The sequence below is a fragment of the Sminthopsis crassicaudata genome, chromosome 4, assembly GCF_048593235.1.
Source record: "Sminthopsis crassicaudata isolate SCR6 chromosome 4, ASM4859323v1, whole genome shotgun sequence".
NCBI classification, from domain to species: domain Eukaryota; kingdom Metazoa; phylum Chordata; class Mammalia; order Dasyuromorphia; family Dasyuridae; genus Sminthopsis; species Sminthopsis crassicaudata.
The window spans coordinates 439,737,499-439,751,189 of record NC_133620.1 but is presented as its reverse complement, the minus strand read 5'-3'; the positions used below and the strand labels follow the sequence as shown (position 1 = coordinate 439,751,189).

The following is a 13,691-nucleotide window of genomic DNA, read 5'->3' as shown; positions in this document are numbered from 1 at the left end:
CATGAGTAGGAGATAAAAGCTTGGTCTGACCTGAGAAGCCACATTATTCTGCCAATTCTCTACCTGCTTGTTTAAATATTAAACCATGATCTTTGTCCTCTTCTCCATCTTTCTAGAGAAAAGCATCCTAAACTCTGCATCAGTTTCTCAGTCCCAGGAGTTTTTCATTTATTTTGGATTCCTTATTTCTTAAATGATATCTTGAACACTTCTCATTCTCCATCACAGTGTTCAGATTATGTTATTTCCAATAAAAAAGAATGAAATAAAATGTTGGCTACAATGCCAAAACAGAGGTCTTTAACCTATTTTGTGTCATGGAGATTCCTGACAGTCTGGTGAAATCTATGGACTCCTTGACAAAACACATGGCATTCCAAAAGAAACCCAATGTATAATGAAATACAATTATAAAAAAATATATTTTTTAAAATTTATAGATCTCTGTGCTAATAAAAGGGTTTTTCCTGTGTGCATAGTTTAAGGAGATGGGGCTTAATTATATCCTGGCTTTTTCATCTGCACCCTCATCCGGAGGGGAATGGCTGCACGTAAAATCCCCTTCCATCTGCAGGTCTGCCAAATAGCCTTACCTGAAGCTCAGAGGTGGCTGAGGACTTCTGTACTCCCAGAGTTAAGTGACCGCCCTCTATGACGGCGTTAGTGAGCCGCAGCTTGGACATCGCTTTCCTGTAGATGATTTCTTCCACTGTGTCTCGGCCAATAAGCCGAATAACCTTCACAGACCTGTGTAAAGCACACATGAGAAGTGTTTCTTGTGAAAAGTCTGTATTTTAGCAAAAACAAGCAGCACTTACGTCAGATATTTCTTAAAGGAAATAGGTCTATTCAGAGTACAGTTCATGCTGGGGAATGTTTTATAAGGTTTGAATCCTTCATGGTAAATGGCTTAAGATTTTCTGTACACTTTTAGCCTATATGCTTTCCATCTTGAATTCATTTTACTCAAAAATGGCTTTCGCACAGGCCAAGGGACGCCACAGAAGTGTGCATCCATCCCCAGGAAAAGTTTTGTATATGGGAGTTCAGCAAACAATAAGAGCGATTTTTAATGCCTACATGGTCAGAGAACCTCCTTTATGACATGGAGTTTACCTGGGAATGGATATTTCTGGAGGTTCTTAAAGACATGCGTCTATCATTTCATTCTACCCTTTCACCTTTTCCCACCTGGTCCTGCCTCCTCATGCTCCCCACTTCCCCAAACAGAACAATAGAGAAGCTCTTGGCCAGAGAACTGAAAACTAAGGGAAGGGGAAGGACTTCAGGAAGGCTGCCACCACTGAGATGCTCACTTCTTCTGCCCAATTCGGTGAGCCCTGGCAATCGCTTGCAAGTCATTTTGAGGATTAAAATCGCTGTCAACAAAAATAACTGTATCCGCAGCAGTCAAATTCATGCCCATTCCACCTGAAAAGGAGAGCAAGAGTGGGATCAGTGGCAGGAAGGTATGGAACAAGGCAGCAATGAGGCAGATTAATAAAGTGAAAACACAGCCGGGACAATGGGTCCATCTTTCACCCTGACAGCGCCATCCCCACTCCAGGGCTCGGGAGGGTCCAAAGTGCTGACTGAGCTCCTTCTACCTTCCTCATGCCAAGATAAAGGGGAAAGAGGGAAGGAGCAGAACGATCCAATATATCTATGCTAGAAATCATAAAACCACCCGAAATACACATTTGGGAGAAAAAAAACAAAACAAAAACAAACCTCATTTAAGTTTTATCGAAAATGGTGCAAGGTAAAGGAGGAGCAGTTCTTTCAGAAAATTCTGGGAATTTTATAATAAAAGCCATGCTACTAGGGTGTTGCTAAGAAAAGTATTCTTTTATTTGAATTTTGCATTAAATATAAGTAATAAATAGTTCCCAGACAGATGGGAGGGGGGAGGTTACCCAAGAAGAAAGCAGAAAATTAGTTTTTTTCTGAATTAGAAAGAACCTAATTGGCATAGTGTAAACCCTTAATACAGAGAATGGCCTCCCCTTGCTTCCCAAGCACCCCAGTTCAGGACTGGGGATCAAAGACAAAAGTAAAAGGAGTCTGCTCTCACTCAGGGAGCTTACATTCCTCTGACATTATAAAAGTTCAGTGAGAAATCAATTCAGGGCATGTTCAAAATAAATAGAGGGATTTGTTTTTTAAGAGGGGCATGAGTGGAGGAAGAAGAGGGGAGGGAAAGGCCAGAACCCTCCTGGATACACCACAGATGGAGAATCCCAAGTGACTACGGGAAATCCAGGTGGAGAGGTCTGACTAGAAGGCAGATGGAGAAGCCTCCTAGATATCAGGAGAGAAATGGAGATTGAGAGCCATCAGCACAGAGGTGGTCACTAAGACCAAGGAGACTGAGAAAGCTAAACAATGCACAAGAGAAAGTGTGGAAAGAGAAGAGGGTCCAGGGCGCGAGCAGGAGCCATTGTATGACAGCATACTATCATGAAAACCCAAGGAAGACAGAACTTCCAGCGGAAGGAGAAGGCTCACAAGACCAAATGCTGCAGCGAGGTCAAGGAGGAGGACTGAGAACAGGCTGTTGGACTTAGCAACAAAGAGCCGGAGAGAACTGTTCCAGATGGATGATGGGGATGAAGACCATAAGAGGATGAAAGTGAGAAAGTGACAACAACATGCTGATACTTTTTTCTAGTAGTTTCTTCCAATAGTAGTCTTAGAAAAAAGATATAGGGCAGTCACTTGAGGAACATTTAAGTCAAGTGAATTTAAATCAAGGATGGGACGTACTGCCTTGTAATAAATGTGCCTGGTAACTAAGGCCTTTAAAAAGTTTTCTCGGGGCAGCTAGGGGGCGCAGTGGATAGAGCACCAGCCTTGAATTCAGGAGGACCTGAGTTCAAATGTGGCTCAGACACTTAACACTTCCTGGCTGTGTGACCTGGGGTGAGTCACTTAACTCCAACTGCTTCAGAAAAAAAAAAAAAAAAAAAAAAGTTTTCTCTATAAGAATAAAATTTCTTCTCTTGGACCATCATTGCTATAATATAACTGAATTTCTAAAACAAAAAGTCTATCTTTTAAATATTGAAACTGCCATCCTAAAGTTAAAAAGTGATGTCAAGCAGTACAATTAAGGATTAGGAATGGCTTTGATTGACAGGATATACTCTAGTTCTGGGCCTGATCAATTCTGTCTTAACCCTCTCTATGATTATACTCTCACCTGCACCTGGTTGGATGCCATTAAAAAGACCTTATCTCTAATTTCCAATCATTATAAACATGACCAAAACTAATCAGAACATAACCTACTATATACCAGGTACTCTTCTGGGTGCTGGGGATACTAAGGAAAAATAGGAATAATCTCTGCCCTCAAAGAGCTTATTATGTGTAGACAGCATTGACCCAACATCAGTAGAATATGCATTTTTTCCTCGTTATGGTGAAAGATTAATACTCATAGTTCCCTCATAGTTCTCTTTGCGACCAATCAGACATCCATGAGACAGCTGGGTGAGGTTGGGGTAAAGTCTGTGATTAGGGAACACAGAAGTTAAGTAGAAATAACTGGACATCAATTACTTCATGCTTTACCTGCCTTGGTGCTCAAGAGAAAAACAAATATGGGCTGCTGGCCAAAGTTTTTAATTGCAAGGAATCTTTCTTCTCCTCTCACTGACCCATCCAAACGCTCATAGCTGTAGCCTTTACAGAAAGAAAGTAGAAAAACAAAACAAAAACAACAATTAAAAAAAAAACATTTTCAAGAATTCGTTGGAGAAATAGCCAAGAAGACTAAAGACTTCCTTCCATTTATTTACATAGGTGTATATCAGCTTTAATTAAACCCAATATGAAAATAAAGATTTAAAAAAATGACACAATCCACTTTGTAAAAGGATATCTTAGTTCACAAATGGGCTGATCATAGTGAACTGTCCCGATTTAAAAAATAAATCATTTGTAAGATTTTGATTTATATACAACTTTTAAGGCCACAACTAGTGCACATAAGTGACCTATCTGTAGTGTATCAACTATTTTACTATAATTTACATAGTGTGCCACACTGAGGCCCAGATGCATCACCTCCATAGGGAACACTTAGTTTGCTGAATGCTGAACGCAGGATTCCAATTCTACTATAAACTCAGAAAACTAAGAAAGGCCAGTAATGATGAAGATGGTAATAGTTAACATAATATGTGACACTTTAAAGCTCACAAAGCACTTTACAAATATTATCTTGCTTGATCCTCACAACCACCCTGGGAGTAGCTGCTGTTATTATCCCCATTTTACATATGAAGAAACTGAGCCAGATCTGCCCAGGGACACAAAGCAAGATTTGAATTCAGGCCTCCTGTCTATGTCTATCATTCCACATACTATACTACCTTGCTATTCCCTTCTCTATCACCTAGATACCCTTGACTTCTTTGATCAGCATTGTCCCTAATAATGAAGAGTCCTTCTTCCCTTCCCCTTCTTGGCATAGTCAAGCAGAGCGATTCTGGCTACATGGTTTTTATCCACAAAACAGAAAAGAACTAGAGGGAAGGCTGAACATGTTCCTGCTCACAAATGGGTCTGTTTTACAATTAAGATTCTGAGAATCCCCTCTGAAGTATTTGCTCTGGGACTGTGCTAAAATTAAAATGCCCCTGCTCAATCCCAGAGAACCCAGATTCTTAAAACTGTGGGCATAACTGAATGTGGGGATCTGATTTATTATCAGTAAATGTTTGATTTGTGCAACCTTTTTTTATATACCTGTATACCCAGAGCTATGTAAAAATTTCTCAGGTCAAAAGGAGTTACCAAAGAAAGGTTATGATTAAAGACAGTAGTGGAAAGAATTCAGGGTGACAGAATGTTGGACGAGTAGGCAGACATCAGCACTGAGAGATGATGGCGGCCGGCTGTCTGGGGCACCCCTGTGGCTCTGCTCCTTTTCCCTAGGAGCATCCCGGTTCTCTGGTCTTTCCTGTCCCTCAGGTTATCAGCTGCTTCCCACTTCACCAGGGTCCCCCTGAATCTCAGGACATCTATCGGGCAAAGTCACAAGGATTTTCTCCATTTCCCAAGCATGGCATCCTGGTGTCTGACTCATTCCATCTCAGGCAAGTGGAAGAAGTTTAAGAAGTTTTGTCTGAGAGGGTGACAGAACCTTGGCGATGCTGCTGGAATTGCTGGTGTAACTTTGGTATTCACTATGACATGATATGATAATAATTATGATGTTTTCTGGATCCACCCTGCTGTGGTAAAGGAGGAATGCTGCGTGCATTCAGGAGACAAAGCTCAGGCCAGGGGATTGAAGGGAAGGGACTTGACGGGCTCTGAGCCGGTACCTCAGAGTATCCAAGTATCCAGGGGTGGTGGATGTTCTGGGTTTGATGGTGAAGACTAGAACTGATTATAAGATGACCTGTAACTTATGAAGTGGCTAACCCTCCTATTTGCTACTAGGATCCTTGGGGAGCACTACACTCATGCTCCAAAACTACTGTATGCACTTCTCCCCCAAACATGGGGTCCTTTCCTCCTATTAACTTCTACTGGGGGAGTTTGTACTCAGAATTCCTGACAGCTCTCCTGAGAAGAACAGAAAATTCTCTTATTGACACGAGACATAAGGATGCCATACTTGGGAAGCGGAGAAAACCCCTGTGACTTTACCTGATAAGTGTTCTGAGATTCGGGGGACCTGATGAAGGGGGGGGGAGGGGACAGTGGCAGCAGCTGATAACCTGGGAGACATGAAAGACCAGAGAGTTGAGATGCTCCTGGGGAAAAGGAGCAGAGCCACAGGGGTGCCTCGGACAGCCGGCTGCCATCATCTCTCAGCGCTGACTCCTTTCTCCTACTCTCTGCTAATCATTATCTTCCTTTGGTTTTAAGCTTCCTCTTTCATTCATTCAATAACCGCCCACTAAATGTTTCCTGGAGACTTCATTATGGCTTCTCTCTCCCTTCCCCCATTCCTTCTCCTCCCCACTCCCCCTAGCCTGGCTCTTGTCCTTCCAAGAGCCTGACCAAGCTGGAGATCTGATGGAGGCCCGGCCAATGGAGGCCCAGAAGAATTACCTCGGTAATCCAAGTAGTCTTGCAGAATATCCAGCATGTGGGTCATCTGGGAGAAGAGCAGCACTCGGTGATCTCTGCAAGGAGAGGGAAGGGCAGCGCCCGTCAGTTCCCAGGACAGCATCGGACACGATCTGGCAAAGCAAGCCCTAAAGGAGTCCTCCCTCACTTCCTGCACTATCCTCCCCCTTTGCTGCCCCTCCCACAGGACAGGGATCACCCCATTCTTTCCTGAGACATCTCCCTTTGCTGGTCCTCTCTAACGGTTCTTTTTCTGTCCTTCACCTGGATCCTTCCTTACACCAAGATCGGCTCATTTCACTCCTCTGACAAACAATTTTCATTGGCCCCTACTGCTGCACAAGTACAATCTGATCCCTCTGGGCTTCCACAAGCTGATTCCTCTCCATTTGTCTAGCTGTGTATCCTTCAGTCCGGGCAAACTGGATTCTCAGCCCTCCAACGTGCCCTGCACTTTCCCGCCTCCAGCCTTTTGTGAACACAATTCCTCCTGCCGGGAGTGCCCTTCTTTCTTTTCACAGACAGAATTCCAACTCATTCTTTCAAACCTAACTCAAATGCCACCTCCTACATGAAGCTTTCTTTTCTAGATCCATTAAGTTCTGCTTCTACACCTCTAAGGCACTGATTTAATATTTTCTATTATAATTATCTTGGTTTGAATCTATTCACCTACTTAGCTAAATGTTTCATTTCCTCTGGCATCTAGCATGACATTTTTCAAACAAAAGTGTTTAACTGAGTGACTAAAACTATGGGACAGAAATGAAGCAACATTCCAGCTAAGGATTGATGGGGTCAAAGAATTCTAGAGGTAGGAGAGAACCCAGAAGTCTTTTCATTCAATTTTTACCTTTTTTATTTCCAACAAGTAGCAACCCAACAGTTGACTGCAGATTTCCAGTGGGCTACCTGGAGGTAGCTGGAGGCAGAGTGCATAGAGCACTAAGACTGAAGTCAGAGAGAACTGAGTTCAAATCCAGCCTCGGGACACTTACTAGTTAAGTCACTTAATCGCTGTCTGCCTCAGGTTCCTCAAATGCAAAATGGAGTGATAACAGCACCTAAGTCCTAAGATTGTAGTGAGGATCAAATGAGACAAGATTCATAAAGCACTTAGCACTGTCCTTAGCTCACAGCAGACACTATGTAAATGCTTACTCCCTGCCCTAGGGAGAGAGAACTCACTACCTACATCAATACACTATCTACATCCCATTGTAAAAGTTCTAAAACCTACAAGTTCGTTTTTTTTTTTTTCATTTATTGAGTCAAAATCTGCTTCAATGTAATTTTATCCCATTGGTCTGAACAAGTCCCTGCGGCCAATTGGCACAATGATAGTCAAGCTTCCATGAGAGAGCTTTAGAATAACTGAAAACTACTATTTCTCACTCATTGTCTTCTCTTTTCTCAGCTTTAAAAATCACCCATTATTTTAAAAATCCTAAGTCTTGTTTTTCTTCACATCTATTTCCCATTCAGGTTGCCCTCCTAAAACTTTTCATTGTCTTTCTTAAAGTGAAAATGGGGACTGACCTCTGGAACACCCCCCAATCCCTGGCCACTTTGTTTTCATGCATGATTTGTGATCCCTTTTTACTCAAGAAATATTTATGCAACCCCAGATATAGGTAAAAAGATAGTATACAATCATTTACTGATAATAAACCATAATTTCATGAGCCCCATGTTTAGTTACAGGACCCCATATGGGGTTACGAACCAGTTTACGAAGCTCTGCCCTAGATAAAATTAGTCATTTTTGTGAGTCACTTCACACAGGTGACTCACATTGGATCTGCAATATCTTAAAATTCCTAAAGACTTTCTTCCATATAAACCACTTTTTGTCACCCCAATCTCCCAGTGATGCAAGAAATGTTTGTTTTTGCTTAAGTATGAGGCATTGCATTTCTCCCAATTCAATTTTACCAGTGGCTAAAACCACTGTTCTAATCTGTCAAAATCTATCTGAATTTCTAGTCTGTCATCCAGTGTATTAGTTATCCCTCTGAGGCTTTTGGAATCCACAAATTTAATAAGAATGCTATTTATTCTTTCATCAACGTCAAGAGATAAAACTAGTCAATGATCCCACTACTTTCCAGAACTTTCTCCACGATGACATCAGTTTATTATTCACCACACTTGGTAGCTCAACCTATTCCAAAACCACCTACCTGTGACACATGCACACTGTTCAGGAGGATGTCATGAGAGAATATGACAAAGGCTATGATCCCCCAGTTGCTGGTGCCCTCCCTCCATCTCAAAATGCCTTGTTTTTAATTATTTTGAATTATATTTAGTCATATTCTCTTTTTTTATTTATTTATTCACATCCTGAATAAACAGAAAAAGAGAATGACTAAATATGTAATATATTCAAAATAATTCAATACGGTGTATATGTAACAAATACATACACATTCACATGCACACACCCCATGCTTCTTCCTTTTAAATGAATGCTCATTTTAAGTAAGGATTATTTCACTTTTTGTACTTGTGTCCTCAGCCCCGAACAGAGCCTGGAACACAGCAGACACATAATAAATGTATGCTGATTGGACCAGTTGTTGATCCTTTCTCCCTCGTGCTCCTCATCCCAGCCAGCCAGAGGTCCTCTACCTTCCTGTTTCTCTTCTTATTGTCACCACAGTTGACAAAGTCTTTGTCATCTTTAGCACTGAGAACAAAATTCCTCTCATTCTGAATGAATGAGCTTTCCTCGTGCTCCAAGGCCTCACCACACTTTTATATTTACCTGATCTCTTGCTTCCATTTTTGTCTTCTTAAAAGTTGAGTTTGTCAACATGCTCCTCCCTCATCCCCCCCCTCTTCCTCTGACCATCTTGGCCATTTCTTCCTCATCAGCATCACCTGCCACTGTGTCCTCCAAGTCCCTCTCTTTCTTTGCAGCCCCTTCCCCCTGCAGAGCTGATTACCTTTGTCTAACCTCAGCCCCTAGGAATAGTTTCTCTTTCCTCTGACCTTTCTTGACCTTCCCAAAGACTCAAGGTGTACTTAAGATACCCCATTCTCCTAGGCCCCCATTAACAAAGGTTCCATCCTTCCCACAGGAACCAACTTCTAGAAGTATTCTATATTTGACTAAATCCAGGCTCCTATGTCCCACAAGTGAAAGGTTCTAGAGAAGGATTTTTTTTTGGGGGGGAGGGAGGACAGCAAGCCTGACCAACCAAATCCACAGTAAGGAAACTAAAATGAAATTAATACTAAAATTAATAATTTTTCCCAAAACAGGGCAGAAGGAAGTCCAAGAATAATAGACTGATTAATCTGTAGGTTCTAAGACTCGTGTTTTGTCTCCTAATCATCCTTTTCATTCCTTTGTCTTTTGATCTTGACACCTGGCATGGTACCTGGCAAAGAGTCAGTGCTTAATAAATTTAGTAATAACTGATCTATATAAACTGCCACCTTCTTATCCAATTGTTATGTTTCCTTAGAAGCACTGCTGTAAATCTCCTTTCAAAAGCACCATAAAAGACCAAAAATAGAAAGGTCCTCTGAATATCTAAATACTCCCAACAATGTTCTTCCATGGCAGCCAGAAAAAGCACCTCCTTCTCCAGCTCATTTTCAGATAAGGGATTGAGGCAAAAAGGGGCTAAAGGACTCATTCAGGGTCACACAGTTGTTAAGTGCTTTAGGCCACATTTGAATTCATGAAGATGAATCTTTCTAGTCTAGAACCCAGTGCTCTATCCACTATAGTGCCTGCCACCTAAGGGCCCCCTGGGCACATACAATGACTACAATATAATTCAACTGAAAATTAAACTGAAGGGCAACTGAGTCCCCGGTAATGGCAAAGACCAGCCCCTCAGAGGACAGACTAGGGTGCCCACTTCCTTCCATCTGGGGGAGGGGGTGCTGAGGACAGGACCTTGTACATATTTTCAAAAAGTTGTTTTGTTGTTGGGATTTACTGAGCTGATTTAAATTCTTCTAAGGAAGGATTTGATGGGGGGAGAGGGCTTATTGGGACAAGATAAAGAAAAACCCAAAAGGTCTCACTAAAAGAGAATAAGAAACAGATTATACATGGTAAATTCCCCATGTAGCTACAAGGATGGGGCTGGAGTGGGGGGAAATGAGCAAGTAGTTGGAAAATATAAATACCTAAAAGTTAGTTTGTTATCATTGTTGTGCTTGAAGAGCACCATGATGACATCACGAAAGAGATGCCACGATGTATAAGTGAATTGGACCGAAATGAGGGAGGCTGTGCAAGGTCTCCTGCCTCCCTTCCCCCTCCAGAGCCATCTCTGCCCAGAGGAAATCTATTAAAGACCTTAGCTTAAAAAGGCAGGGCTCTAATAAGAATAATAAGGAGAATTAACTTTTATTGAGAGGTGCAGAACTCTAGCTAAGTGCTTTACAAGTATTATCTCGCTTTACAACAATCCTGGGAGGAGGCACCAGACAGCGCTTACCTGGCTCGCCCCACGTCACACGGCTAGGTTGTATTTGAACTCATGTCATCTTGATTCCAAGCCCGAAGTCTGGTCCATTGTGAGCCGCCTTCCCCTGTCTTCAGGGGAAAACTGAGGGCTGGAGGTTTGGGGTGCAGCCAACCGTGGGGTGCAGCAGCGCCCACTGAGCTGGGAAAAAGCTGTCTGGCTTGAAAGTAAAACCATAATTGAAGAGGCTACGGTGTAAGGGGGAGATTTCCCAGGATCTCTATCAGAGATCAAAGGACCCTGCAAGTATATTAGGGAAGGAAGGCCCCTGTAGCAGGATGGGAAGGTTCCATACCTGGTATACAAGAATGACAGCAGTTTATCCAGCAGAAGGAGCTTCCCACTGGCCTCAATTAGATGGTCTCCAATTTCAAAGGGCTCCGGCTCCACACCTACGATAGAAAAGTCACAGAGATGGTCCTTGTGGCCTGGAAGTAGGCAGATGTAGTCCCATTTGTTGTCCTACATCTTTTCCAGGAGTAGAACTAAAGACTGTCCTGAGCCCAAACCGCTGCTAAGTGGATTTAAATTTAAGGAGCCCACATTACATCTTATTGGTAAAATCTTAAAGCTTCTTCACCTTTTGGAAATTTGTTTTTATTCTGTTTGGTTTGGGAGGCTGAAGAGGGGAGGGGAATAGTATGCAAAGCTTTCTATGGTCTGAGGATTCCTAGATTACCATAATTTATACCTGAATGTCTCCTAATGAGTCTATAGATTTTTAGGGAAACTATGAAGCTAGATGGGAGGGAAAAAAACTCTTTATTTTTACTCATCTCTAATGGAAATTTAGCAACTCCTCCACTTAAAAATGTAAACAACAAGGATTATTCTGGGAAGGGGTCCATAGGTAACACCAGGCCACCAGAGGGGTCCATGACACACAAAAAGTGCAGAACCCCCAGCTCCACCAGAATACAAACCTTTGGGAAGCTCTCCTCATTTAAAAATGCCACCCCAAACACCCCATGGACTAAGCCTATCATTTGGAGATTTATCTGGATTAACAAGTGGTCTCTTTTAATAAGCAAATGTCTCTTTGTGGATTAAAGGGGTCTTATCAGTTATACACACTTTCATGTGAACTAATTAAGAATTGCTTCTTCTTGGTAGTCCAGACTTGTAGAGGAACCATGTGAATACTGAATACACACATACACATATATACATACAAATACACGAGACATAATTTTGTATGACATGAGTGTGTATGTGTATTTGATATATAATTTGGTAAGACACTAATGCATTGTTGGTAGAGCTGTGAAATGATCCATCCATTTTGAAGCAATTTGGAACTATGCCCAAAGGGTTATCAAACTGTGCATATTAATTCTGATGGAGGAGGCCATTTTCAACAATGAGATGAACCAAACCAGTTCCAATAGAGCAGTAATGAACTGAACCAGCTACACCCAGGGAAAGAACTCTGGGAGATGACTATGAACCACCACATGGAATTCCCAATCCCTCTAATTTTGTCTGCCTGCATTTCGGATTTCCTTCACAGGCTAATTGTACACTATTTCAAAGTCCGATTCTTTTTGTACAACAAAATAACGATTTGGACATGAATACATATATTGTAGTTAACTTATACTTTAACATATTTAACATGTATTGGTCAACCTGCCATCTGGGGGACGAGGTGAGGGGAAGGAGGGGAAAATTTGGAGCAAAAGGTTTAGCAACTGTCAATGCTGAAAAATTACCCATGCATATATCTAGTAAATAAAAAGCTATTTTTAAAAAAAAGAAAGAAAATGTTGATTATGTCCTGCTTAGGGTTATCCTTGCTTCTTTCCCTCCTACCAGATGTTTCCTCAGAAAATAGCCCCTAAGAAGATGAAGCATGAGCCCCATGCTTCAGTCTAGATGGGAGAGACAAGAGACCTTCCTAAACTTAGTGCCCAGAACAAGCAGAATGCATGAAAACTATTTTCTTTTTCTTTCCAGATGCTAAACTTCTCTTAAGGAGCCCTAAAATCCCATTCATTCTTTTGGCAGCCAGGTTACAAGGATACCTCTTGATTCCAGACCCAGTTTTACAGGTAGTTGGATGACATCACCCACCTTAACTCTGGAACCAAAGCTGGCTCTGATTATCAGAGAAGGCTAAAAGAAGAGCCATGTATGTTTGCAGCCCCCCCTTATAGAAACCTGGTAACCATTGACCGACAGAAAATATGGAGAGAAAGAGAGGCGTTCTCTTACCTTCAAACAGATAAGGGTGGCCCACACACTTCCTGAGCTGTGATAGGATATTCTGAAGCTTCACTTTCTTGGCCACTTCATTTTCAAATGCATCTGAAATATAAAAAGACCAATGAACTGGAGTCCTCATTTATACAGTATTCTACTTCTATTTGTAATATCATTATGCTAAAAATGTCCATCTGGCAAGTTTTGTTATCAAACTTTCAGTTCCATGATGGTAGACTAATCAAAGTCAAATAATCAAGTTTAGAAAGAGTCCCCATTATAGTCAGTCAAATAAACAGTGAACTCAATTAGATAAGGATTTGTGTAGTCTATAAATGTAGTCTATAAAACTTCTGACAGGCCACAGCAAGTTGGGAAGTTACAAATCAAAGAGAGAATACTGGAAGTGTTTCCATCACAGGACCAGAAACAGGTAATAAAGTTGGGAATGAAAAAGTCCATCATGAAGAATGATGATGGTGATAATGAGGGTAAGGAAGACAAACTCAATGGCACCAACCATTTGAGTTAAAATTCAATCATAGACACTTAGTAGCTTAGTAAGTAAGCTTAGTGTGACCTTGGGCAGGTCCCTTAATTTTTGCCTGCTTCAGTTCCCTCAATTATAAAATGGGGACAATAATAGCACTTACCTTCCAGGATTGTCTTGAGGATCAAATGGGTTATTTTTATATTCTCTACAACTCTATATATCTATCTATATCTATAATATATCTAATATTTTATATGATTTAAAGTTACTTTAAATGGAACTTCTCTTTATTTCTCTTGCTGTGTGACTTTGTTGATAATATATAAAAATGCGTAAGATTTATGTGGATTTATTTTGTATCCTGCAACTGTGCTAAAATTAGGAATTGTTTCTAGTAATTTTTTAGTTGATTC

General features: G+C 41.3%; 1 protein-coding gene across 2 annotated transcripts in view; it reads right to left on the bottom strand.

Annotated features, from left to right (window-relative positions):
* Positions 1 to 13,691, bottom strand: part of CHD1L (chromodomain helicase DNA binding protein 1 like) — a 51,355-nt gene that overhangs the window by 15,471 nt on the left and 22,193 nt on the right. For both annotated transcript variants that reach the window (XM_074263260.1, XM_074263261.1), the window contains exons 9-14: positions 12,798 to 12,890; positions 10,879 to 10,975; positions 6,073 to 6,146; positions 3,577 to 3,687; positions 1,317 to 1,431; positions 594 to 747 (exon numbers count right to left, since the gene is read on the bottom strand). In XM_074263260.1, the coding sequence (XP_074119361.1) occupies positions 594 to 747; positions 1,317 to 1,431; positions 3,577 to 3,687; positions 6,073 to 6,146; positions 10,879 to 10,975; positions 12,798 to 12,890 (644 nt within the window). The remainder of the gene's footprint in view (positions 1 to 593; positions 748 to 1,316; positions 1,432 to 3,576; positions 3,688 to 6,072; positions 6,147 to 10,878; positions 10,976 to 12,797; positions 12,891 to 13,691) is intronic.